The following is a 23,109-nucleotide window of genomic DNA, read 5'->3' as shown; positions in this document are numbered from 1 at the left end:
CCCCCACACGTACGCCCAGTTTCACCTATTATGAACATCTATCTCCAGTGTGCTACACTTGTCAGAAATGATGAGCCAACTTAATACATTATGATTAACTGAAGCCCATAGGCAACACCATGGCTCACTATCATCTGCACAGTTCTATGAGTTTTGACAAACGCATGGTGTCATTTGCATCCAGAAGCCCCGAGGCTGCTGTCCATGGAACTGCCTCGATCAGGTACACTGTTCAGACTGCTGCCCATCGGTCCACCATTTCAGCAACACACAGTACAATTTCACTGCCTTAAGACCCCCTGTACCTCACCTCCTCATTTCCCACCCCTCCCACACAAACTCCTGGCAGCCACTCATCTTCTCATTGCCTCCATAGATGAGCTCCTTCAAATACCGTGTAGTAGGAATCTCACAGACAGTATAGCCTTCTCCGGTTGGCTCCTTTCACTTAGCAATGTGCATTTTCATTTCCCCATGTCCTTTTGTGCCTCAATGGCTCATTTCTTCTTCTTTTTGAATGGTCATTTCTTACTTTGGGGGACTATGGGAGGGTAATTAATTTTTCTTAATGGAGATACTGGGGATTGAAGCAAGGACCTCATGCATGCTAAGCACACGCTCTATCATTGATCGATACCGTCCCCCCATTTCTTCTCCTATTAACTTCTTTTTTCAACAGCTTTATTGAGGTACAATTGATACACAAAATAAACGCATATATTCGAGGTACACCTGAGATTGCACAAATGCAGACACCTGTGAAACCATCATTACTGTCAAGGTAGTCGATATATCCATTCTTCTAGAAGTTTCCTTGTGCTCTGGGTCTATTGGGATGGGGGGAGGAGCACACGTATGTGAAGAACATTTATCATGAAATCTACTCTCTTAACAAATATCTGGGTGCACAATGCAGTGTTGTAAACCGTAGGCACAATGTTACACACAGAGCCTCGGAATAGAACTCATTTTGCATAACTGGAAATTTATACCTATTGAATCACAGCAGAATCAAAGAATATCACCACAGAAAATCAATGAAGCACAAAAGAAAGAAGCAAGAAGGAATAGAGGAACAAATTAACTATAAGACAGACAGAGAACTATTAAAAACAACAGTGATAATAGGCCTTTCCCTGCCACAATTACCTTAAATGTAAATGGATTAAATTATCAGAGCAAAAGATAGAGAGCGGCTGAGTGGATAACAAGCAAGGTCCAAATCTGTGCCATCACAAGGGACTCACTTTAGGTTTAAGGACACATGTAGGCTGGACATGAAGGGATGGAAAAAGGTACTCCATGAGAAAGGCAAACAAAAGGAAGCAAGGATGGGTACACTTGGACAAAATAGACTTGAAGGTAAAAACAGTCATAAGACACCCAGAAGGACGCTATACAATGATGAAAAACTCAATTCTTCACAGACGGCTTCGTCCTTTTTATTCTGAAATCCTATCCCACTGTCTGGATGCATCCACTCACCTACTGAGGGACATCCTGGGCGCATCCAAGTTTGAGTTAAGCTACGAACAAAGCATCTGCAGACGTTTATAAACCATAAACATCGCTGCACAGTTTTGGGGTGGACATGAGTTTTCAGCCCATTTGAACAGGTGAGTATCTAGGAATGCAGTTGCTGGGTTGTATGGCAAGATTAGGTTTAGATTTTGGAGAACCTGCCGAGCTCTCCTGCAGACGGGCTCTTCCGTTTTGCACCCACCCGCAGCGGAGGAGGCCTCCTGCTGCCCCACACCCTCACCAGCGTTGGGAGGTGCCGGGTTTCGGTGTTGCTTCTGGACGTCCACCGTTCTAACAGCTGCGTGGTGGTCTTACTTGTTTTCACTTACAGGCTCCAGCGACGTAGGACGTGGAGGAAACTTGCGCTTCCTTCTCTGCATCTGTGAGTCTTCCCAGGTGACAGGTCTGTCCAGGGCTTTTAGTCACTTTTAACTGGGTTGTTGCTTTCCTTGTTGCTGACTTTTAACAGTTCTCTGCATATTTCGGACACGAGTCCTTTATCAGATACGAGGTTTGCAGATGTGTGATTCTCCCAGTCTCTGGCCTGCCTTTCATTCTCTCGACAGTGTCTTCCACAGGCAGGCATTTTCCACTTCAGTTAAGTTCAGCTAGTGACTTCTTTTTCGTGGAATGCGCTTTTGGTGTTGTACCTCCTGGCTCTTCGCCGAACTCAAGGTCACCTAGATTCCCATGGTTCCGTTCTTTGCGTTGAGGTCAACGACCCACTGTGAGTCAACTTCATGACCACTGTGAGTATGTGCCTCAGCTCGTTTCCTGCTGGGATGCAGGTGCTCCACCACCACTGGTGAAAAGAGCCCCTTCTCCATTAAGTTGCCTTCGCTCCAGGCGAGCTCTCAGAGGTGGTCCTGGGCAGTGAGAGGTCACTCCCTTATCTGAGCTCCTTTGGTGCTTCTAGAATGTTCTGCCACTGAGGGGGACATGCAATCAAATGGCCTTCAGCCATCAGCAGAAAAATTATTTCTAACAGAATTTGCACCCAAACCAAGGATAAAGTGTAAAGGTAGAATAAAGGCATCCCCTGACAGGCAAGATCTCAGACAACGTCCCTCCAGGCATCCTCTCTCAGGAAGACAGCAGACGGCCTTTGGACCTGAACTCTCCACGTCAGCTGCCTGCGCCCCGGCAGATCATGGACTCCAGCCACCGTCATTGTGCCAGTCACTTCTTTACGACAAATCTCTTTCTAGATACAGACCGTATACACAGAGGTAGGGGTACATCCTACGGATTCCGTTCCCCTGGAGACTAACACACCCTGGGGCACAACGCAGTCTTCTTCCAACCCACAGGAGCCGACTGACTCCAGAGAGGATGGGAGGGCAGGTCCACGGCACTCAGCAGCGTTCCTGAAGAGGGGGTCTAAACTGCACTGGAAAGCCAGCTCAAGGGCCCAGCATCGATGCTTAGTTAAGTCTAAAGCACGTGCTTCCACACGTACAACGTGGGAACGTCCAGTTACACGCACTGGGTCTGTTCACAACGCAGCGCATTTCCTCCTAAACGGTACATCAAGTGATTGAGCCTCGTAGAAGGAACAGCATCCTGGATTAGAACGGCAGCAAGTGTCACAAACCTGCTGGAAAGCAGAGTGGATCCCTCCCGCGGGCGGCCCCACTCGGCTTGCTCACTGGCTGCCCAGCACTCGAGCTGCTCAGAAAGGCACCTTCGTGCGGTCCTGCTGTGAGGAGCATGAGCCGTTCTCCACCTTCGGAGACAAAACGCTGGCTTCCTGTAAGAAAAAATATGGTGCTGCCCAGGGTCCTTGCGCTTCGCCTGGCCGTGTGGGTGAGCTTCCCCCGTCAGGATCTGTGGCACCAAGTTCACCACACGGAGCAGAGGGAGGCGGCCCAGGCCAGCCAGCGCGTTCCAGAGCCACGTCCCGGCCCTCTCCGACCCTCTCCACGCCCTCGTCTCTGGCTGCTGCGCTTCTCAGTGAGGGGCTGGGGGACGCACACCTGACGGCAGCTTGTCAGCTGAGCTGGAGCCTCAGCCAAGGGACAGCCTTGGAGCAGGTGGGCCCTGGAAGAAGCCCCCGGGACACAGGAGACTGGGGCTCAAGAAGGTGGCTGTGCCCCCAGTCCCAGGTGAGTCCCCGGGAGGCACCCCATAAGTGAGGGTCCTTGGCTTCACACGGGGCAGAACTCAAGAGCAAGCCGTGGGTCAGGAAGAGTAGGTTACTCAGACAGAGGCACACTCCGCAGACAGAGCGCGGGCGTCTCGCTCAGCAGGGAGAGCGGCCACGCGGAGCGGGGGCGCTGGTTCCCATGGGCTCAGTAGCGTCGCATGCTAACTAGTGGGGGGATCGTTCCAGCCGCCTTGGGGAAGGGGCAGGGGGTCCCAGGACGTGGGCCACCACCCACTTGTTAGCCTTATGGCCAGCCTCAGAACTGTCCTGGCCCCTGTGGGCACGCCATTCACCAGGCTGGTATGTTACAACGAGCCGATAATGAAGCTCAAGGCCAACTGGAAGTCAACTCTTCCACCATCTTGGGCCTCAAGATCTATTGGGGGTTGAGTCTCCCACCGTCTCCGTGCTAATTGCTGTGTCATTCCTTTAATGGCGGTGCCCTGCCCCCTTCCCCCCTGTCCCACCCACGCAGCAGACCTCAGCGGCAGAGAAACCTGTGAGCCCCCGGGAGTGGTTTAGCACAAATCCTCTCCCGGGGCCGCAGCCTTCCATTGCTCCCTGACTCCTCTGGACCCCTCTCGCTCCCCACACCTTCCTCCAAGGGGAGCTGCGGGCTCCCGTGCCCATCAGCCGCCAGCCACTGGGATAACAGCGTCAGCACCCAGGGAACGGCGGGAGCAAGGCCCAGCCAGCGCCTTGGCCCCACGTTGGCTAACTCCGTCTGCGGCTCTCGCCCAGGGGCCGTCCTGCATTTCCTCCTCCTGGAAACTCACAGCCTCCCCACACTGGTCAACAGCTCCATCCTCCAAACACAGACTCAGCTCCTCTCCCTGCTCCAGCACAGGGCGCACCCGCCATGCTGCCATCGCCACCCGCCAAGCAGCCTGCCTGCCGTCCTGGTGGGTCTCAGCCCAGGCTGGTCTCTGCCGTGGGAGGTAGGGTGCAGCAGGAGTCAAGACACCAATCCCTACTCTGCCTCCGTCACACTCCATGTGATGGGCCTGGAGGGGCAGGCTTGAGTGTTACTGATGGCGCCCCAGTCATAAAACTCTGCTTGGACGGGGCACGGGGAGGGGGCTTTCTGATTAAAAGATGCAGGCTCAGGGAGCTGAGAAGTCAGGGGTGTGGCCCAGCAGGAGCCCCAGGAGCTGCCCTCCCGCCTACACGGTTCAGACGGATACCTCCAAGGAGACCGCTGGAGAAGGCAGTGCTGGGGGAGCCGCCTGCTGACACAGGCATGAGCTGAGCGTGGGGACCCGAGCCCTGCACACCTCCACACGGTCCGTCTAATCCATACAACATGGACGCAAGGGTCGTTTTGAGCTGCAGGCAGTTAAAAAAGCAGACACAAGGCAATCTCTCCGCCTCCTGCCTTTTACAAGGCAAAGCAGGGCGATACCTGAGGACACAGCAGACCCTTATCAGCACCTGTCAGGGCCTGCCCTGCGAGCCTGCCTCACTCCCTCTCCCATTAACCCACGTACCTACCTTCCCCGCTACACTGACCAGAGACACAAAGTCCCTCTCTTTGCCTTCACTCTTGCCTACAACTCAAGTCCTTTAGTTCGGGTCTATACACCCAGTGTTAACCCCCTGCCCCCGTACTCATCCAGGGCACCCTCTGTTCCTATCTTCTAATCACTCCGGGAGATGCTTTTTTCAGAAACCTGAGGTGGAAGGGGGAACTAGACCCCTCTCCTACAAGAGCAAAACTCTCCCCGACCTGACAAGGGGCCAGCCAAGTCTGAGACTTCCTACGGTGAGAGCCCTGGCAAAGAGGAGGGAACGTGCACAGGGAGGTGTCCATCAGCTCTGCAGGAAGACAGCCAGGCAGCTTCCACCTCTAGCTATCTCCATCTGATCCCTGTCCAGCCGGTACTGGGAGTGCCAGGAGGCACTAGAGATCTGTGTTGAGGCAGGAGTGCAGAATGAAATGGGGATCTGAGCTGGGAGGACCAGGGTGGACAGAAGATCTGTGCTAGGAGGATGAGGGTGCACAGAAGATCTGAGCTGGGAGGACCACAAGGCACGGGAGATCTGAGCTGGGAGGACAGAGATGCATGGGAGACCATCTACAGCAACCAGCCCAGGAAGCCGCCTGCTCCCCACACGGCAGACCTGCAGGAAGTGAGACCTCTACCTCCAGTGAAAGTCCAAGAGGCCGAACAACCTGTAACAGCACCCCCATGCCTGGCAGGGGCGTGACCAGTAACCGACAGCGTCCATCATTTTGTCCCTGCGTCCAGCTTAGGACCCACATGAGAAAGCCGGACGTGCCCCCAGCCATCACAGGGGCGCCTGCATCTCGTCCCTGGTCCAGCTTCCCCAGCCCACCGCCTCATCACGCACCCCGGAGCTCGCCCTTTTTCTCTAAAGAACCTTTCTATACACAGAAAATATTTTAATAGATTAACATACTATTTATTATACGCTATGCATACATGTATTAGAAACACATGTCACACACGTGTGTCTGTGTACAGTAACGCTGAACAGTACATACACGTAATAAAACCGCAAAGCTCTCCCGCGTCCCTGCCTGCCTGGAGGCTCTGCCAAGCCCGGTGCTGGGTGTGGACGCCCTGGCTGCACCAGCTCGGAATAATCAGGCTCTCCTTATCCTTTTAAAGCATTTTCAGCAACTTAGGAGACACAAGGTCTCATGACAGTGGCTCACAGTCGCTGTTAAAAAGCAGCCCCAAATGCATCTTGGGACCTAGACACAAGCGGAGACGAAGGTGAAGGTGGCGGAGCGGGTCTGAGCAGGGGCGGTGATCCCCGGAGGAAGCGAGCAGAGCAGGGGTGGCGGGCGGTCCTGTGGGGCCCAGCAGAGCGCCTGGGCTGGACTCCGCTCTGTGCAGGCCGGAAGGGGCGCAGCACGCATGTCGCCCACCCAGCCCTTGTAGGACACGTGCCCGGGAAGCCCCCTTCCCCACCCGTGGCTCTTCTGAAGTGGGCACTGCGTTGTCCCCCAGGGCCCCTGATGCTGCAGGCACAGAACAGCCCAGGGGTGCGCACGGGGCTTGGAGTGAGCTGCGGCACTCCCAGCCAGCAGAAGCTGAAGGTCCCCACCCCACTCCTGGGGCACATGCAGCGGTGGAGGGCCTGCGCGCTATTGCTCAGCCAGACAGCCTTCTTCCAGCCCCAGAGACCACCGTGAACTCTGCAGCACAGAAGACAGCTGCTGCTGGGGAAACAGCTTCCCTCTGACCTTGCGTGTTACACCGCCCTGCGGTCAGAGATGGGGGACAGGGATGGAGCCACGGATGGAGGGAGAGAAGAGGCTTGGACCCAGAGGAAGACAGCCGCCCACCCAAGGGGCCGTGCTGGCAGGTGGACAGGACAAAGCTGGGGTTAGGCTGCGGCCTGTGCCCACCGCACTCACCAGAGGGGAGAGAGGTGACCACTGGCCCTGGGAGGACCGAGGGCTCGGGCGGGGGCCGGGCACCCCAGGCAACAGCCAGCCAAGCGGGCAGCACCCCTGTGGGAGGAAGGGAACAGGTGACCGCCGAGACTCCCACTCTCAGCCCAAGGTCCCAGGACACCACTCGCCCCACCCCCAGGCATCTATGTGAGGCGCCTCTGCTGAGTCTGGACTCCCCCAGGTCATCTGAGACAGAAACCACCCAGAGAAAAGGGAACTTCAGGAAGCAGGCAGTGCCACCGGTTTCAGTCCTGTTCTTAGTGTTCGCAGGGTTGCGGGCAGTCAGCTCACATCTACGGGAATCCAGCTATGAAATCCTAGGAACTGGGGCTGCAGGCACAGAGATCGGCCTGGAGGAGCGCAGGTGCCTGGGGCCAGAGGAGGGAAGGGGTGGCGGCAGCACGGAGACCCAGGCTGCAGGGGAGCCACCTCCATGGCTTCCAACTTCGGTGAGTGCAGCCCAAGAGGAGCAGGGGCAGAGGGAGCGCAGGGGGCATTGGAGGGGAGGCCCCACCTCAGGGACCCCACAAGGCTCCAGGAGCAGCTGAGGTGAAGGCTGGAGCTGGTGGGCACAGACAGCCGGCCCACCACCTGGAAGTTCCAGGGACCAGGGGAGACTTCTGGGGACACTGGGGACACAAAAGAGGGTGAAGGTACCCAAGGACGAGGAGCTCTGCTGGGATGGCACCAGGGTGGGGCTCCAGGGAGAAAGCCAGCCCTGCTGTAAGGGCACCAGTGTGGGACTCCAGGGAGAAAATTCAGCCCTGCTGGGAGGGCACCAGGGTGGGACTCCAGGGAGAAAGCCATCCCTGCTGGGAGGGCACCAGGGTGGGACTCCAGGGAGAAAAACCAGCCCTGCTGGGAGGGCACCAAGGTGGGACTCTAGGGAGAGAATCCAGTCCTGGGGATAACACAGGGTTCAGGGAGTGAAGCGGAACTAGGCTGAGGGCTCTGCGTTGACCCAGAGGGTCAGAGGCTGCCAAGGGCCAGCACCAGGGACAAAGGTCAGGGAGGCTGAATGTAAGAGGGGGCAGAACACCTGGAGGTCAAGGAGGGCAGCCCCAGGCGCTCTGAAATCACATGGAGCTCGTGCACATGAGCAGAAGCCTGGGGGTGGATGGGGGCAAGAAGCTAACTTGGAGTTCAAGGGAATTTGGAGCTTGTGCAAGTAAGAGGCCACTGAAGGGCAGGAGGGCAGGGGGACAGCCTCAGGGGTTCAAGGGAGCTGGTTGAGCTTGTGCAGGTGAGCGGGGGGCTTGAAGGGCAGGGGGCAACCTGAAGGGCTTCAGGGAGCAGGTTGAGCTTCTGCAGGGAACTAGAAGGCTGGGAGGACAAGGGGCAGCCCCAGGGACTTCACAGAGCAGGTTGTGCTTCTGCAGGGCAGCAGAGGGCTGGGAAGGCAGAGGGCAACCCCAGGGTTTCCAGGGAGCAAGTTGAGCTTGCACAGGTGAACGGAGGTCTACGAGGGCAGGGGGCAGCCCCAAGGAGCTCCTGGGAGCAGATTGAGCTTCTCCAGGGGAGCAGACGGCTGGGAGGGCAGGGAGCAGCCCTGAGGGGCTCTAGGGAGAAGGTTGAGCTTGTGCAGGTCAGCAGAGGTCTAGGAGGGCAAGAGGGAAGCCCCAGGGGCTCCAGGTTGCATTCAGAGCTTCCGCCTGTAGGCTGGGGGCAGGCAGGTACAGGACTGCCCTGAGGAGCTCCAAGGAGCTAGTAGAGCTTGTATTGGTGAACAGGGGGCTAGGAGTGCAGGGGGCAGCCTAAGGGGCTCCAGGAATAAGGTAAAGCTTGTGCAAGTAGCAGAGGGCTGGGAAGGCAGGGAGCAGCCCCAGGGGCTCCAGGGAGCAGGTTGAGCTCGTGAGGGTCAGCAGAGGCCTCGGAGTGCAGGGGGCAGCCCCAGGGGCTCCAGGGAACAGGTTGTGCATGTGCAGGGGAGCAGAGGGCAGGGAGGGCAGGGGGCAGCCCCAGGATTTCCAGGAAGAAGGTTGAGCTTGTGCAGGGGAGCAGAGGGCTGGGAAGGCAGGGAGTAGCCCCAGGGGTTCCAGGGAGCAGGTTGAGCTTCTGCAGGAGAGTAGAAGACTGGGAGGTCAGGGAGCAGCCCCAGAGGCTCCAGGGAGCAGGTTGAGCATGTGCAGGGGAGCAGAGGGCTGGGAAGGCAGGGAGCAGCCCCAGGGGTTCCAGGGAGCAGGTTGAGCTTATGCAAGTGAGCAGAGGGCTGCGAGGGCAGGGGGCAGCCCCAAGGGGATCCAGGGCACAGGTTGAGCGTCTGCAGGGGAGCAGAGGGCTGGGTGGGCAGAGGGCAGCACCAGTGGTTCCTGGTAGCAGGTTGAGCTTCTACAGAGGAGCACAGGGTTGGGAGACCAGAGAGCAGCCACAGGGTCTCCAAGGAACAATCAGAGCTATGACCTGTAGGCTGGGGGCAGGCAGGTACAGGACTGCCCTGAGGAACTCCAAGGAGCTGGTAGAGCTTGTATTGCTGAACAGGGGGATGGGAGGGCAGGAGGCAGCTTAAAGAGGTCCAGGAAGCCAGTTGTAATTGTGAGAATGAGCAAAGGGTCCACACAACAGCGGGGCTCCCCTGTAGCTAGCGGATTAAAGCCCAGACCTAAGGTACAGCCACACGAGGAGCTGAGCCAGGTTGACGGCTGTGGGGATGGTCAGAGGGGCCACGGCTGCTCCTGGCCAGTGTCTCCTGGGACAAGGGTCTCAGAGGCTGCCAGTGAGCAGGGGGCTGAGGTCAGAGGACAGGGACATGGGAGCTACAAGCTGGGGTGGCGTCAGGGGCCCAGATGTGAGGGGGAAGTGAGCTGAGTGGCTCCAGCTGGAGGACCAGAAGAGGGACAGGAGCTCCCCGAGGCACAGACTCGGCACCCTGGCTAAGGCCACAGGGATGAAAGGGGAGGGGCCAAGGAAGAGACCTGCAGGGCCAGGGTCCAAGGGGGCCAGGGGCCAGGGGGGCCAAGGCCCAGGGGCTCTGGATGCAGAGCTGACCCAGAAGACACGGGCACGGAGGGCAAACAGCAGGCCAGGCAAGGGGCCACGAGCAGGCTTCTGGGTGGTGGAGGCCCACCACGCCAAGGAGAGGCCCACACACCCAGGGCAGGGCCGGGCTGGGGCAGCAGGACAGTGAGCTCAGGGGACCAGCGGATGCTGGCCGGGAGCAGGCAGCACTGGTCAGGACTCAGACACAGGGCTCTGTCAGGCCAGGCACTTGCAGGAGGTCAGGGACCTAGGGGGCTGTCACCCAGGTGATCTCCCAGCGCTGACACACAGCTGCAGAGGCACGAGGCCCTGGGTGGTGAGGGCCCTGCCGGCCAGCTGCTTTGCAGACATTCTGGAAGCACGTGGGCGCTGGGCTCAGGGGTGCCCAGACCTGGGCTCGTGACACCCTGCCTGGACCCTCCCAGGGGTGAAGCCCTGGTGGTCACACGGCCTGTTTCTTGCAGCCTCCACCAAGGCCCCATTGGTCTATCCTCTGACTGCTAGATGCGGGGACACGCCTGGCTCCACGGCGGCCTTCGGCTGCCTGGTCTGGGGCTACATCCCTGAGCCGGTGACGGTGACCTGGAACTCAGGCGCTGTGGCATCCACACCTTCCCATCTGTTCTCATGTCCTTGGGGCTCTACTCCCTCAGCAGCTTGGTGACCCTGCCCACAGGCAGCTCGTCCAGCAAGACCTTCATCTGCAACGTAGCCCACCCGACCAGCAACAACAAGGTGGACAAGCGTGTGGATAAGTAGACAGGCCTCAGGGCGGGCATCCACATCCAGACAGGACCAAGGTCAGCCCTCCTCCCGGATCGAACCACATGCCAGGATGGCGACCTCTGCCCAGAGTATCAGAGGAGGAGCGGTCTCCTTGCCTGGAGGCCTCCCAGGCTATGTGAGGGGTCCTCTGGGTGTTTCTATCAGGTCCAAGGTGGGCACAGGATGCACACCTCTACCGCACATAGCTGGTGCTGGACCTGCCAAAATCTATCCCTGACTTATGCCGCCCCAACAGACCTGTCGCCCTCACCCAGAAACCTCCTGTCTGCTTTCTTTGCAGGAACGAATGAAGTATGCAAGTGTCCCAAATGTCCAGGTGAGTCAGACAAGCCACTCCCTCTTTAACAAGGAGGTGGCCACAGCCCTGGCGTGCTGGGAATACATGTGTCCTGGAGAAGGCTGGCCCAGGAGCTAACTCCCCACCTGTCTTCCCTGCCAGCCCCTGAGCTCCCGGGAGGGCCCTCCGTCTTCGTCTTCCCCCCGAAACCCAAGGACGTCCTCTCCATTTCTGGGAGGCCCGAGGTCACGTGCGTTGTGGTGGACGTGGGTAAGGAAGACCCCGAGGTCAATTTCAACTGGTACATTGATGGCGTTGAGGTGCGAACGGCCAACACGAAGCCAAAGGAGGAACAGTTCAACAGCACGTACCGCGTGGTCAGCGTCCTGACCATCCAGCACCAGGACTGGCTGACGGGGAAGGAGTTCAAGTGCAAGGTCAACAACAAAGCTCTCCCGGCCCCCATCGAGAGGACCATCTCCAAGGCCAAAGGTGGGACGGACAACGGGCGCGGGAGGGTCCTGTGGGGCTGCTCGGAGTGACCGTCGGGCTCACAGACACGCCTGTCCCCACAGGGCAGACCCGGGAGCCGCAGGTGTACACCCTGGCCCCACACCGGGAAGAGTTGGCCAAGGACACCGTGAGCGTAACCTGCCTGGTCAAAGGCTTCTACCCACCTGACATCAACGTTGAGTGGCAGAGGAACCGACAGCCAGAGTCAGAGGGCGCCTACGCCACCACGCTGCCCCAGCTGGACAACGACGGGACCTACTTCCTCTACAGCAAGCTCTCGGTGGGAAAGAACACGTGGCAGCGGGGAGAAACCTTCACCTGTGTGGTGATGCACGAGGCCCTGCACAACCACTACACCCAGAAATCCATCACCCAGTCTTCGGGTAAATGAGCCTCACCCCGGCACCCCAGCGAACACCCCTCCCCGAGGCCCTCAGGGTCCAGCACGGATGCCTGAGCCCCACCCCTGTGTACATACCTCCCGGGCCAGCATGAAATAAAACACCCAGTGCCTCCCTGGGGCCCTGCAACCCTGTCATGGTTCTTTCCGAGCAGAGCTCTGGCGCTCGCAGGGCCTGCGGGAGGCGGGGGCAGGTCAGGCTCTGAGGACAAACTTCGTGCCATCAGGGAACTGGGGGTGACCCCAGGCAAGGGATGGGGTCTACCAGAGGCATCAGCTCCCCAGGGTCCAGCGTCTGGCCAGCACCTACTCAGGCTGGAGTATGTAGAGGGGACGGGTAGAGCCTCGCAGGAACCCTCACGGAAATGAGTGCACGGTTCATCCCACCTCTGTCCAAGCACACATGTGGGACAGTGGCAGGTCCTTGTCCCCGCAGTTCCCGTCCCCGGGGCCTCGAGGGTCCACGTGCTGACACCCTGTCAACATGGGAGCCACGCCTGGCCGGCGATGGGGGCACAGGCCTCCTGCTCCCAGGACACACGGAGATCAGGCCCCACCCTCCCGCAGGCGAGGTGCTCAGGGCCAGATCTGTACACACGAGGGGACACTCACCCAGACTCGTAGGAAAAAAGCCCTCCCATGGACCACACCAGCCTGCACACCCCTCGTCCACCTGCAAACTCACGCACACACATGTGCCTGTGCAACTGCACACAAGGGCACAACCACACAAGTGCACACAAGCCAGCCTTGCTCACTAGGTCCTCAATGGGGTACCCGCCCAGGGCCAGACCAGAGCCTGGAGCCGGGTCTCGTGAACCCTCTGTGGACACCAGCTTGTTCCCCACTCCTCAAAGCCCCAGCAGCACTGACCACACTCTGACCACACTCTGACCACACTGCCCGGCTCAGACCCCCACCCCTCCTCTCCCCAGGACACCTGCGCCCCCTCCTCAACACACAGAGACCCAACACCCCACTGGTCCCTAGCACGCCCACCCCACCCCCTCGGGCACACAGGGACACCCCAAGGTTGCCTCCGCCCTTCCCTGCAGTAGGACCCACCACAGACCTGCTCTGCAGACCCCTGCCGTCTAGGCCTGGCCTCCAGTGGGAGGGAAGGCAGGGGTCAGGGCACCCTCTCCCCAGAGGACCCCATGAAAGGCACCGCAGAGGAGTGGATGAGGGACACCCACTGGCCAGGCCGAGATCTGGGCCCAAGGAGTCCGGCCAAGACTGAGGCCCAAGCTGGAGGAAAGGGGGACACTAGGTCGGTGCCCAGGGATTGACCTCAGGGAACCGTTGATCCAGCCGCCCAGGGGGATCCTAGTGCCCCACCTGCCCGGTCACAGAGAGACCTACACTCAGGCGCCACTGACCCTGCCCTGGCACGTCACGGGCAGCCACAGAGCTGACCACCCCCTCCCTGTCCAGAGCCACTCCTGGAGGAGGAGAGCTGTGCCGAGGCCCAGAGCGGGGAGCTGGACGGGCTGTGGACCACCATCTCCATCTTCATCACCCTCTTCCTGCTCAGCGTGTGCTACAGCGCCACAGTGACCCTCTTCAAGGTGGGCGGGCCAGGCCAGCTGTCCCTGCTGTCCCCACACAGTGCCCGCACAGTCCCCCTTCCCTGTCCACTCCCTGTCCCTCCATGTCCCTCCCTGTCCCCTTCCTGTCCCCTCACAGTCCCGTCACTGTCTCCTCACTCTCCCCTCTTGTCCTTTCTGTCCACTGTCTGTCCTTCTCTGTCTCTCCAGTCCATTCTGTTCTCTCACTGTCCCTCTCTGTCCCTGTCGGGACCTCGCTGTCCGTAGCTATGCCAACGCAATCCTCGCGCCACCCCTACGGAGCACACTCGCGGCCGGCAGGCCCCGGGCTGGGAGGCCAGGTCCTTGGGGGAAGCTGGCATGGGGGCCCCGGCTGTGCTCACACCCGCCGTCCCTGCAGGTGAAGTGGATCTTCTCCTCGGTGGTGGAGCTGAAGCAGACGATCGTCCCAGACTACAGAAACATGATCGGGCAGGGGGCCTAGCATGTCCTCTGGGGGTGTCCACGGCCAACCCAGGCCCCAGAGGTACCCCGATCATCACTCCAAGCTGCTCAGCCACTACTCCGCCCGCTGCCCTGCCAGCTCTGACCTCTCAGCCATGCTCACCCACACCTCCATCCTCCGACCTCACGGCCACCACCAACCAAACCCTGCACCCTGCCCACCTTCAGGGGACCAAGTGCACAGCACGTGCTACCACCAACCTGAGCTGAGGGGTCTGCCTGTCCTCACCGGGAGTGCCCGGGGCACCCTGGGGTTCCTCTGGACAAGCAGGAAGCTGGCATCCCGGGGCAGTGGGCACGGCCCGCTCTCTGTGGACAATCTCAGGCCTGGTGACAAAGGACGGTTCCAAAAACGAGACGCACTGTGTGAGATGTCTGGTGGAACAGTGCTGCCCCGGCCGACCTCTCACAGTAGGGAAGCTTCTAGATGTGCCACCAACGTTCAGCCAAGTACTCACCTCTGAGAAGGGCCTGGGCCCATGGCCCCTACAGGAGCCAGGCCTGCCAGGAAGGGGGTGACGTTTCCTCGCCAGAGCTTCCCAGAGACGGGCCTGGAGACCGGGTCCCCCACGGGCAGAACACAGCCTCGCTGGACAGACCAAGAGGGACACTGGCAAAACAGGGCAGTATCCGCAGCCAGCCTGTCCCGTGGCCAGCGGCCTGAGACACCTTCAGCAGGAGCACCCTGCACTGGGCGGTGGGGTGAGAGGCGAGCCCCGGGAGGAGGGAGCCTGACAGACTGGAGTCCCGGCCCGAGACCCCTTGGCCTCTCCTGTCTTGACCCTGGATGGGGAGGGGCAGGCCCCACTGCCGGATGGTGGCGGGGGAGGGGGGGCGCTACAGCCAGAGGTCACGCCAGGCCTGGCTTGGGAAGCTGTGCATCCTTTCTAAACGTCTGGCGCCCACGAACTTTCTGCGCTGTTTATCTTTGGTTGGGTTTTTTGTTGGGAGACTCTGGCTTGTCATGTTTTGGGTTGTTCAGACAATAAAGCATCCTTTACCATTCCATAGCTGTCTGGGAATCGCTCTGTGTTGCGGCCCCTCCCCTGGTGCCTCCACAGCCTGGCTGCCCTCCACACCCTCTCAGCCCCAGGCCCCAGCTCTCCCCCCACCACACCCATCCCTGGGGTTCCCTGGGGGTGCGGAGTCAGCAGCAAGTCCCAGGTGTCGGACGCCTGGTCAGCACGGCTGCTGTAACACGCAGCACAGTCGGGTTGGAACCACAGAAATGATTGTCTCCCGTCCTGGAGCGGCATGTCCCAGGTCGAGGAGCGTGAGGGCCACTGTGCCCACCGGCTGCCTAGGCTGCAGGGCCGGAGTCAGGACTCGGTCCTCCCGGGAGGCCAGACCCTGAGCTCCAGTCCGTCCTGGTGGTTCCATCTCAAAGGAACAGTCTCAGGTCCCGGGTTGTAGGAGACACAGCACTCCCCAGAGGGCAGACACAGGAGCCACAGCTGTCTGCCCTTCGCAGGAAATGCTCCAGGAAACGGAGGCCAGCGCCTGGTCAGGGTTGGCCCTGCTGGGCGATCCAGGCCAGCACTTCGGGAGAGCTGAGTCACCCACGGGACGCGGCCCTGGGCGGCTGGACATTGTCCAAGTGTCTGTGTGAGCCTTTCAGTGTCTCAGGGCAGAGGGGGCGAAATCAATGTGCCGAGTGTGTGGCTCCACGGCCCCAGGAGAGGCCAGCAGGACAGGCTCCTGGCGGGGAGCTGGGACCAGCACTGAGTGTCTGTCAGTAAAGCCACAGCACCCCAGGGACATTGGGAAGGGCCATTCCAGCTTCCTGTGGCGGAAAGACAGACAGACAGACAAACAGAGAGACAGAGGAAGACAGAGAATTTTATGCAGGAAAGGGACTGCTCACTCCAGTGGGCTCTGCACCAAAGACGGTGAGGCCATGGGGCGGGCAGCCGGGTCAAGGAACACGGCCGGCCCTCACGGACCCTGCCAGGCGTGAGGACACTGGGCACCCTCTGCCTCCAGGGTGCTCCGGAAACCATCCTGGGGGTCTCCCCCACTCGCAATCTCCCTCACACGGAACACCTAACCAACAAGCTGAACATGCCTATGGTCCCTGCAGCCTGCCCGGCCCCAGGCCCTGCCCCTCACCTCCATCCCCTGGACCACGGATCTGCCTCCAGCCAAACATTCCCATGGGGACACCAGGACGGTCGATACCGGGCTGGCCCCACGGGTCCTCGAGGTGCACCAGTCCCAGAACAGCTGCCCCCCACCAGGCCTGAGGGCCCCGTCCTGACCCTGGGGCAACACCAGGCCACAGCGCATAACCCATGCACAACCCCTCCTGGGCTCCTGGAAGCCAAGTGGCCGACGCCTTCCCTTGAGCCCCTGGGTCAGCACCGGTGTGAGCCTGAAGTCAGCCTCCTGCTGCTCCTGTCCCCTCGGGGCCCTGCCCCGGGCAAGACCTCCGACGCACTCCTGTCAGTGTCTCACCTCTCCTGCCTGCACCCCCATCTCACACACACACACACACACACATAAACACACACACACACACACACACACCCTGGGCTGACACCCCACTGCGCTCCTGGCCCCCCACCAGGTGCCCCCTCCTCCTGCACTCCAAGGGGAACGTCTGCCACTCTGAGCTTTGAAAACCTGCATTGCTGTCCGTGTGTGCTGTCCGTGGATGTGGAGAAAAGAAACCCTTGTGCACTGTTGGTGAGGACATAAAATGGCATTACCGTTGTGCAAAACGGTTTGGAAGCCCCTCAGAGAAATTTCAGAAACAACTACCACACTTGCAGCAATCCCACTGCTTACAATAAACCCGAGCGAACAGGCAACAGGTCTTAAAGAGGCACTTGAACACCCACTTCCCAGCAGCTCCGTTGACAATACCTACCACGAGGCGGGAACGCGAGTGTCCTTCCGTGGATGGACAGATGAGCACGATGTGGGCTGAGCGTACAATGGAACAGCACTGCCCCTGAAGAAAGAGGAACAGTGTGACGTGTGTGACAGCACGGGGGCACCTGGAGGACATCGGAACGCGTACCGTGAGCCAGGGGCAAGACGGTGAATCGTGTGCGATTCCACTTGTGTGAGCGATTACGAGTGGCCGCATTCCCAGAAAGAGAAAACACAGAAGAGGCTGCAGCCGGGGGAGAACGGGGGGTGTTGTTTACGGGCATAGGGTATCACACGTAAAGACGGGGAGAGTTATGGAGACGCAGGTGGTCGTGATTACACTTTATGAATGTACTCACTGTCCCCAAGACCCGGAGAAAGGTGTAACATGATACACTTCCTTAGGGGCAACTCCTATTCTTTTACCACGATAAAAAAACCTTTTAAGCGGGAGAAATCTAACCCATTCAATAACATCTGAACGCCTTCAGGAAGACCTGGAGCCTGTGTCCCTCCCTGTGGAAGAAACCGGCTGCAGCAGGTTGCAGCTGCACACCTGCCTGGCCCAGGGCTGACCCCCTGCGGAGGCCGGCAGACACCGTGGGAGCAGCGTCTCCACGCTGACGGCGTGAGGGGGCAGGGCAGTGACAACGTGCACGGCTGCAGCACAGCCCCCCAGCCAAAGGACGGCTCCTACAGTTTGCTCTCCAACAGGTGTAAACTTCTCTTCTGAACAACCCTAACCTAGAGACACACAAAGGGAAGGGAACGCTAGGAAAGCTGCTCACGCCTTAGCTAACCTGACGTAGAACAAGGACAGCACAACCCACTGCGTGTCGGCCACCGTGGACCACGTTAAGCTTCCCGATTAAAAGGCAGCAATACACTTTGCGTTTCCACCTAACGCAGGGAAATTACCTCACATGTAATATAAAATTGCCAACCCTCCTCCAGGAAAGGCTTGAACTCCCATTGCCCATCTTACGTATCTTCGGCTGATGTTCACTTCTCGTGTTGATGAATAACCTCCGTCTTGGGTGTCCTGCAGCTTATATGCTGAGGTATGTAGCATCACCACTAGCACGTCTTATGTCAGACGGAAGAGGGTGGGGGCGGCCGCTACAGGTTGGTTATGAGAGAAGGAGACGGAGACGGTGAGGTAGAAGGACACATCACATTCACATTACATCTACATGTGGACCACGTCTCACTGGAGAAAAATGGAGACTGGCAGAGAGACTCCTGTACAGCCAAGGCGCTGAAGAAAGGTCCACGAGGAGTCACGTAGGGAGGGAAGAGAGGTACTCGGTTTGGAGCGCAGCCTCGAGGAGGGGACCCGGGACGGGGAGACACGTCATGGGCCCGGAGGTCTTCCCTGGGGAGAGGGCAGCTTGAGAGCGTTAGTAATATGAATGCTAACCAAGTTAGGGAAAAGAACAGATGAAAACAGTTTGAACCTTCACAGGGACCAGGAAAATATAAAAAGAGAACCACTCACCAGAGGGGTACAATAGCTAAAACTTAAAACACTGGAAGGGGCGAACAGGGGACTAGGTGACACCGGAGACCCCACGTGACCTGGAAGACAGAACCATGGGAATTACCCAGTCAGAACTACAAAAGGAAGAACAACTTTTTTAAAATTGAGAGCAGTTTAAGGAATCTATGGAACTACATCAACTGTCCTAACATTGGCATGATCGGGCTCCCAGAAGCAGAAGAGAGAGAGAAAAAAGTTGAAAATGTACTTAATGAAATTATGGCAAAAACTCACCAACCATGAAGAAAGAGAGACATTTCCAGGCGTAGGAATCACACGGTCCCAAACAAACAGAACCCACAGAGACCCACACCAGGACACGTCACAATTAAATTGGCAAAAGTTAAGGATAAAGAGAGAATTCTGAAGACAGAAAGAGAACAACACTGTCACGGACAAGGAACTGCCACAAAGTTAGCAGTTGATTTTTCTGCAGAAACTCTGCAGACCAGACGGGAGAGGCATGATCTACACAAATGCTGAATGGAAAATACCTACAATCTAGGAGGAGGTGTCACCCCGCAAATTTGTCGTTTACACCGGAAGGAGAGACAAGAACTTCTCAGGCAAGCAAATCCTGGAGCAGTTCATCAACCCTCAGAGACACGTCAAAGGTCTTCCTGGAGGGGAACACACAGGCTATTGCAAGATGCAAGAATTTACAGCAAAGGCAAATCCCACTAAAAGGCAAATTAAAGCCTGAGGGCCATCAACTAAATAAGCAAAAGATCAAAAGATAAAATACATAAAATTAACTGTGACTGCAGTAAACAGCAGTTCACAGGAAGAAGTAAAATATAACATCAAAAAAAAACGGGGGGCTCACAGAGGGAACTAAAAAAAAAAAACAGACATGTGAAAAGCTGCTCACATTCCTAATCATTAGGGAAATGTAAATCAAAACCAAAATGAGATGTCACCACAAAGACTACAAGTAAGAAATATTGGTGGAGAGATGGGGTAAACGGAACCCTTGTCGCTGTTAGCAGGAGTGCAAATTGGTGCAGCCTCGGGGGAAAACAGTAAGGAGTATCCTCAAAACAACTAAAGACAGAACTATCACACGCTCCAGCAATTCCACTCCTGCCTATACATCCGAAGGAAACAAAAACAAGAATTTGAAAAGATACATGCACCCCAAGGTACATAGCAACTGTATGAACAGGAGTCAGCATACGGAAGCAACACAAGTGTCTGTCGGCAGAAAATGGATAGAGGTGGTACGATGTATACGCACGACGGAATAATGCTCAGCCGTGCAGAAGAATGATTTCTGCCGTTTGTGACATTGGTGGTTCTCTGCAGTATGAGGCTTGGTGAAGTAAGTCAGACAAAGGCAAATGCTCTACGATATCACTTGTATGTGGAATCTAAACATTAATAGAAGTGAATAAATATAACAACAGGAAAACAGACACACAGATAGACAGATCAAATTAGTGGTTACCCACGTGGAGAGGAGAGGGGGAAGGGGCTACGTAAGGACAGGGAATTAACAAATACCAACTACTATGTATAAAATACATAGGCTACTAGGACTATTGCACAGCACAGGGAGTATAGTCAGTGCTTCTAATAACTTCAACTGGAATGTAGTCTCTAAAAGAATTGAATCACCATTTGGTATGCTGTCCACCTGAAACTAATGTAACGTTGTCAATGAAGTGTATTTAACTTAAGTATATGTACATACACAAATTCATATCAAACTAAGGAACCATCTTCAAATTCCACCCACCACACTGGGGATCAATCATGCTTCTCTGTGGGGCAGGACTCCAAGACATTGGGCCAAGAAGACGACTCAGGTTACGAAAATGGACATGGCTCCTGCCCCGAGACACACGAGGTCCTGGGACGCTGGTCCAGACTGCGTTCTTTCTCTGAAACTACCTTACGTTACGTGAGGCTCATTTGCTGTCCATGAGGCCTTTTCCACGTCAGACAGTGACTGAGCCATGTGTGTGCCCAAGGCCTTCCAGGCCGCTGTCCGTGGTCCTGACTCGGACTAGCAGGCTCTCTCAGCTACTGTCCATGGTTCTGCTTCTGCTGCTCTGCACGGGGTAATGATATTTTTAGATTAAACACACTTTGCCCTTTTAGGGTAGTTTTAGGCTAACAGATACGTTGAGCAGAAAGTCACAGAGTTCCATAACTTCCAGTGCCCCCACACGTACGCCCAGTTTCACCTATTATGAACATCTATCTCCAGTGTGCTACACTTGTCAGAAATGATGAGCCAACTTAATACATTATGATTAACTGAAGCCCATAGGCAACACCATGGCTCACTATCATCTGCACAGTTCTATGAGTTTTGACAAACGCATGGTGCCATTTGCATCCAGAAGCCCCGAGGCTGCTGTCCATGGAACTGCCTCGATCAGGTACACTGTTCAGACTGCTGCCCATCGGTCCACCATTTCAGCAACACACAGTACAATTTCACTGCCTTAAGACCCCCTGTACCTCACCTCCTCATTTCCCACCCCTCCTACACAAACTCCTGGCAGCTACTCATCTCATTGCCTATAGATGAGCTCCTTCAAATACCGTGCAGTAGGAATCTCACAGAGAATATAACCTTCTCCTGTTGGCTCCTCTCACTTAGCAATGTGCATTTTCATTTCCTCATGTCCTTTTGTGGCTCAATGGCTCATTTCTTCTTCTTTTTTAATGGTCATTTCTTACTTTGGGGGACTATGGGAGGGTAATTAATTTTTCTTAATGGAGATACTGGGGATTGAAGCAAGGACCTCATGCATGCTAAGCACACGCTCTATCATTGATCGATATCGTCCCCCCATTTCTTCTCCTATTAACTTCTTTTTTCAACAGCTTTATTGAGATACAATTGATACACAAAATAAACGCATATATTCGAGGTACACCTGAGTTTGCACATACGCAGACACCTGTGAAACCATCACTACTGTCAAGGTAGTCGATATATCCATTCCTCTAGAAGTTTCCTTGTGCTTTGGGTTTATTGGGATGGGGGGGAGGAGCACACGTATGTGAAGAACATTTATCACGAAATCTACTCTCTTAACAAATATCTGGGTGCACAATGCAGTGTTGTAAACTGTAGGCACAATGTTACACACTGAGCCTCGGAATAGAACACATTTTGCATAACTGGAAATTTATACCTATTGAATCACAGCAGAATCAAAGAATATCACCACAGAAAATCAATGAAGCACAAAAGAAAGAAGCAAGAAGGAATAGAGGAACAAATTATCTACAAGACAGACAGAGAACTATTAAAAACAACAGTGATAATAGGACTTTCCCTGCCACAATTACTTTAATGTAAATGGATTAAATTATCAGAGCAAAAGATAGAGAGCGGCTGAGTGGATAACAAGCAAGGTCCAAATCTGTGCCATCACAAGGGACTCACTTTAGGTTTAAGGACACATGTAGGCTGGTCATGAAGGGATGGAAAAACGTACTCCATGAGAAAGGCAAACAAAAGGAAGCAAGGATGGGTACACTTGGACAAAATAGACTTGAAGGTAAAAACAGTCATAAGACACCCAGAAAGACGCTATACAATGATGAAAAACTCAATTCTTCACAGATGGCTTCGTCCTTTTTATTCTGAAATCCTATCCCACTGTCTGGATGCATCCACTCACCTACTGAGGGACATCCTGGGCGCATCCAAGTTTGAGTTAAGCTACGAACAAAGCACCTGCAGACATTTATAAACCATAAACATCGCTGCGCAGATTTGGGGTGGGCATGAGTTTTCAGCCCATTTGAACAGGTGAGTATCTAGGAATGCAGTTGCTGGGTTGTATGGCAAGATTAGGTTTAGATTTTGGAGAACCTGCCGAGCTCTCCTGCAGACGGGCTCTTCCGTTTTGCACCCACCCGCAGCGGAGGAGGCCTCCTGCTGCCCCACACCCTCACCAGCGTTGGGAGGTGCCGGGTTTCGGTGTTGCTTCTGGACGTCCACCGTTCTAACAGCTGCGTGGTGGTCTTACTTGTTTTCACTTACAGGCTCCAGCGACGTAGGACGTGGAGGAAACTTGCGCTTCCTTCTCTGCATCTGTGAGTCTTCCCAGGTGACAGGTCTGTCCAGGGCTTTTAGTCACTTTTAACTGGGTTGTTGCTTTCCTTGTTGCTGACTTTTAACAGTTCTCTGCATATTTCGGACACGAGTCCTTTATCAGATACGAGGTTTGCAGATGTGTGATTCTCCCAGTCTCTGGCCTGCCTTTCATTCTCTCGACAGTGTCTTCCACAGGCAGGCATTTTCCACTTCAGTTAAGTTCCACTAACTATGTTTCCTTTTCACAAAGTGTGCTTTTTCATTGTACCTACAAACTCACTGCCAAAATCATCCCTCCAATTGGTGCTCCTGACCGGCTGATCCACACGTGCCCGGGAAAAAGGCCTGTCAGAGGCTGCCCGAGGGTGGAGCAGTGAGGCGGGTGGCTCCCGCAGTCTGAGGGAGGTACAGAGCGCCCCACCTGCAGAGAGGCGGGGGCCAGCCTGCCGGAGCTCATTCCAGAGGGAACCACAGGCCGTGGGCTGTCGGGATCTTCTGAGCGGACCATGCCAAGCCTCCCGTTCTGGAAGACAGC

General features: G+C 56.3%; 1 gene segment (V, D, J or C); it reads left to right on the top strand.

The window, feature by feature from the left end:
- The first annotated feature begins 7,329 nt into the window (after positions 1–7,329).
- Positions 7,330–15,103, top strand: LOC105106591 (immunoglobulin heavy constant gamma 1-like). The segment is given in 6 exon segments: positions 7,330–7,543; positions 11,137–11,172; positions 11,296–11,625; positions 11,709–12,029; positions 13,481–13,614; positions 13,994–15,103. Coding segments are annotated over 6 exon segments (921 nt in total).
- The last annotated feature ends 8,006 nt before the right edge of the window (positions 15,104–23,109 follow it).

Source organism: Camelus dromedarius, chromosome 5 (assembly GCF_036321535.1).
Source record: "Camelus dromedarius isolate mCamDro1 chromosome 5, mCamDro1.pat, whole genome shotgun sequence".
Classification (NCBI taxonomy): Eukaryota; Metazoa; Chordata; class Mammalia; order Artiodactyla; family Camelidae; genus Camelus; species Camelus dromedarius.
This window is presented reverse-complemented; position numbering and strand designations above follow the sequence as displayed.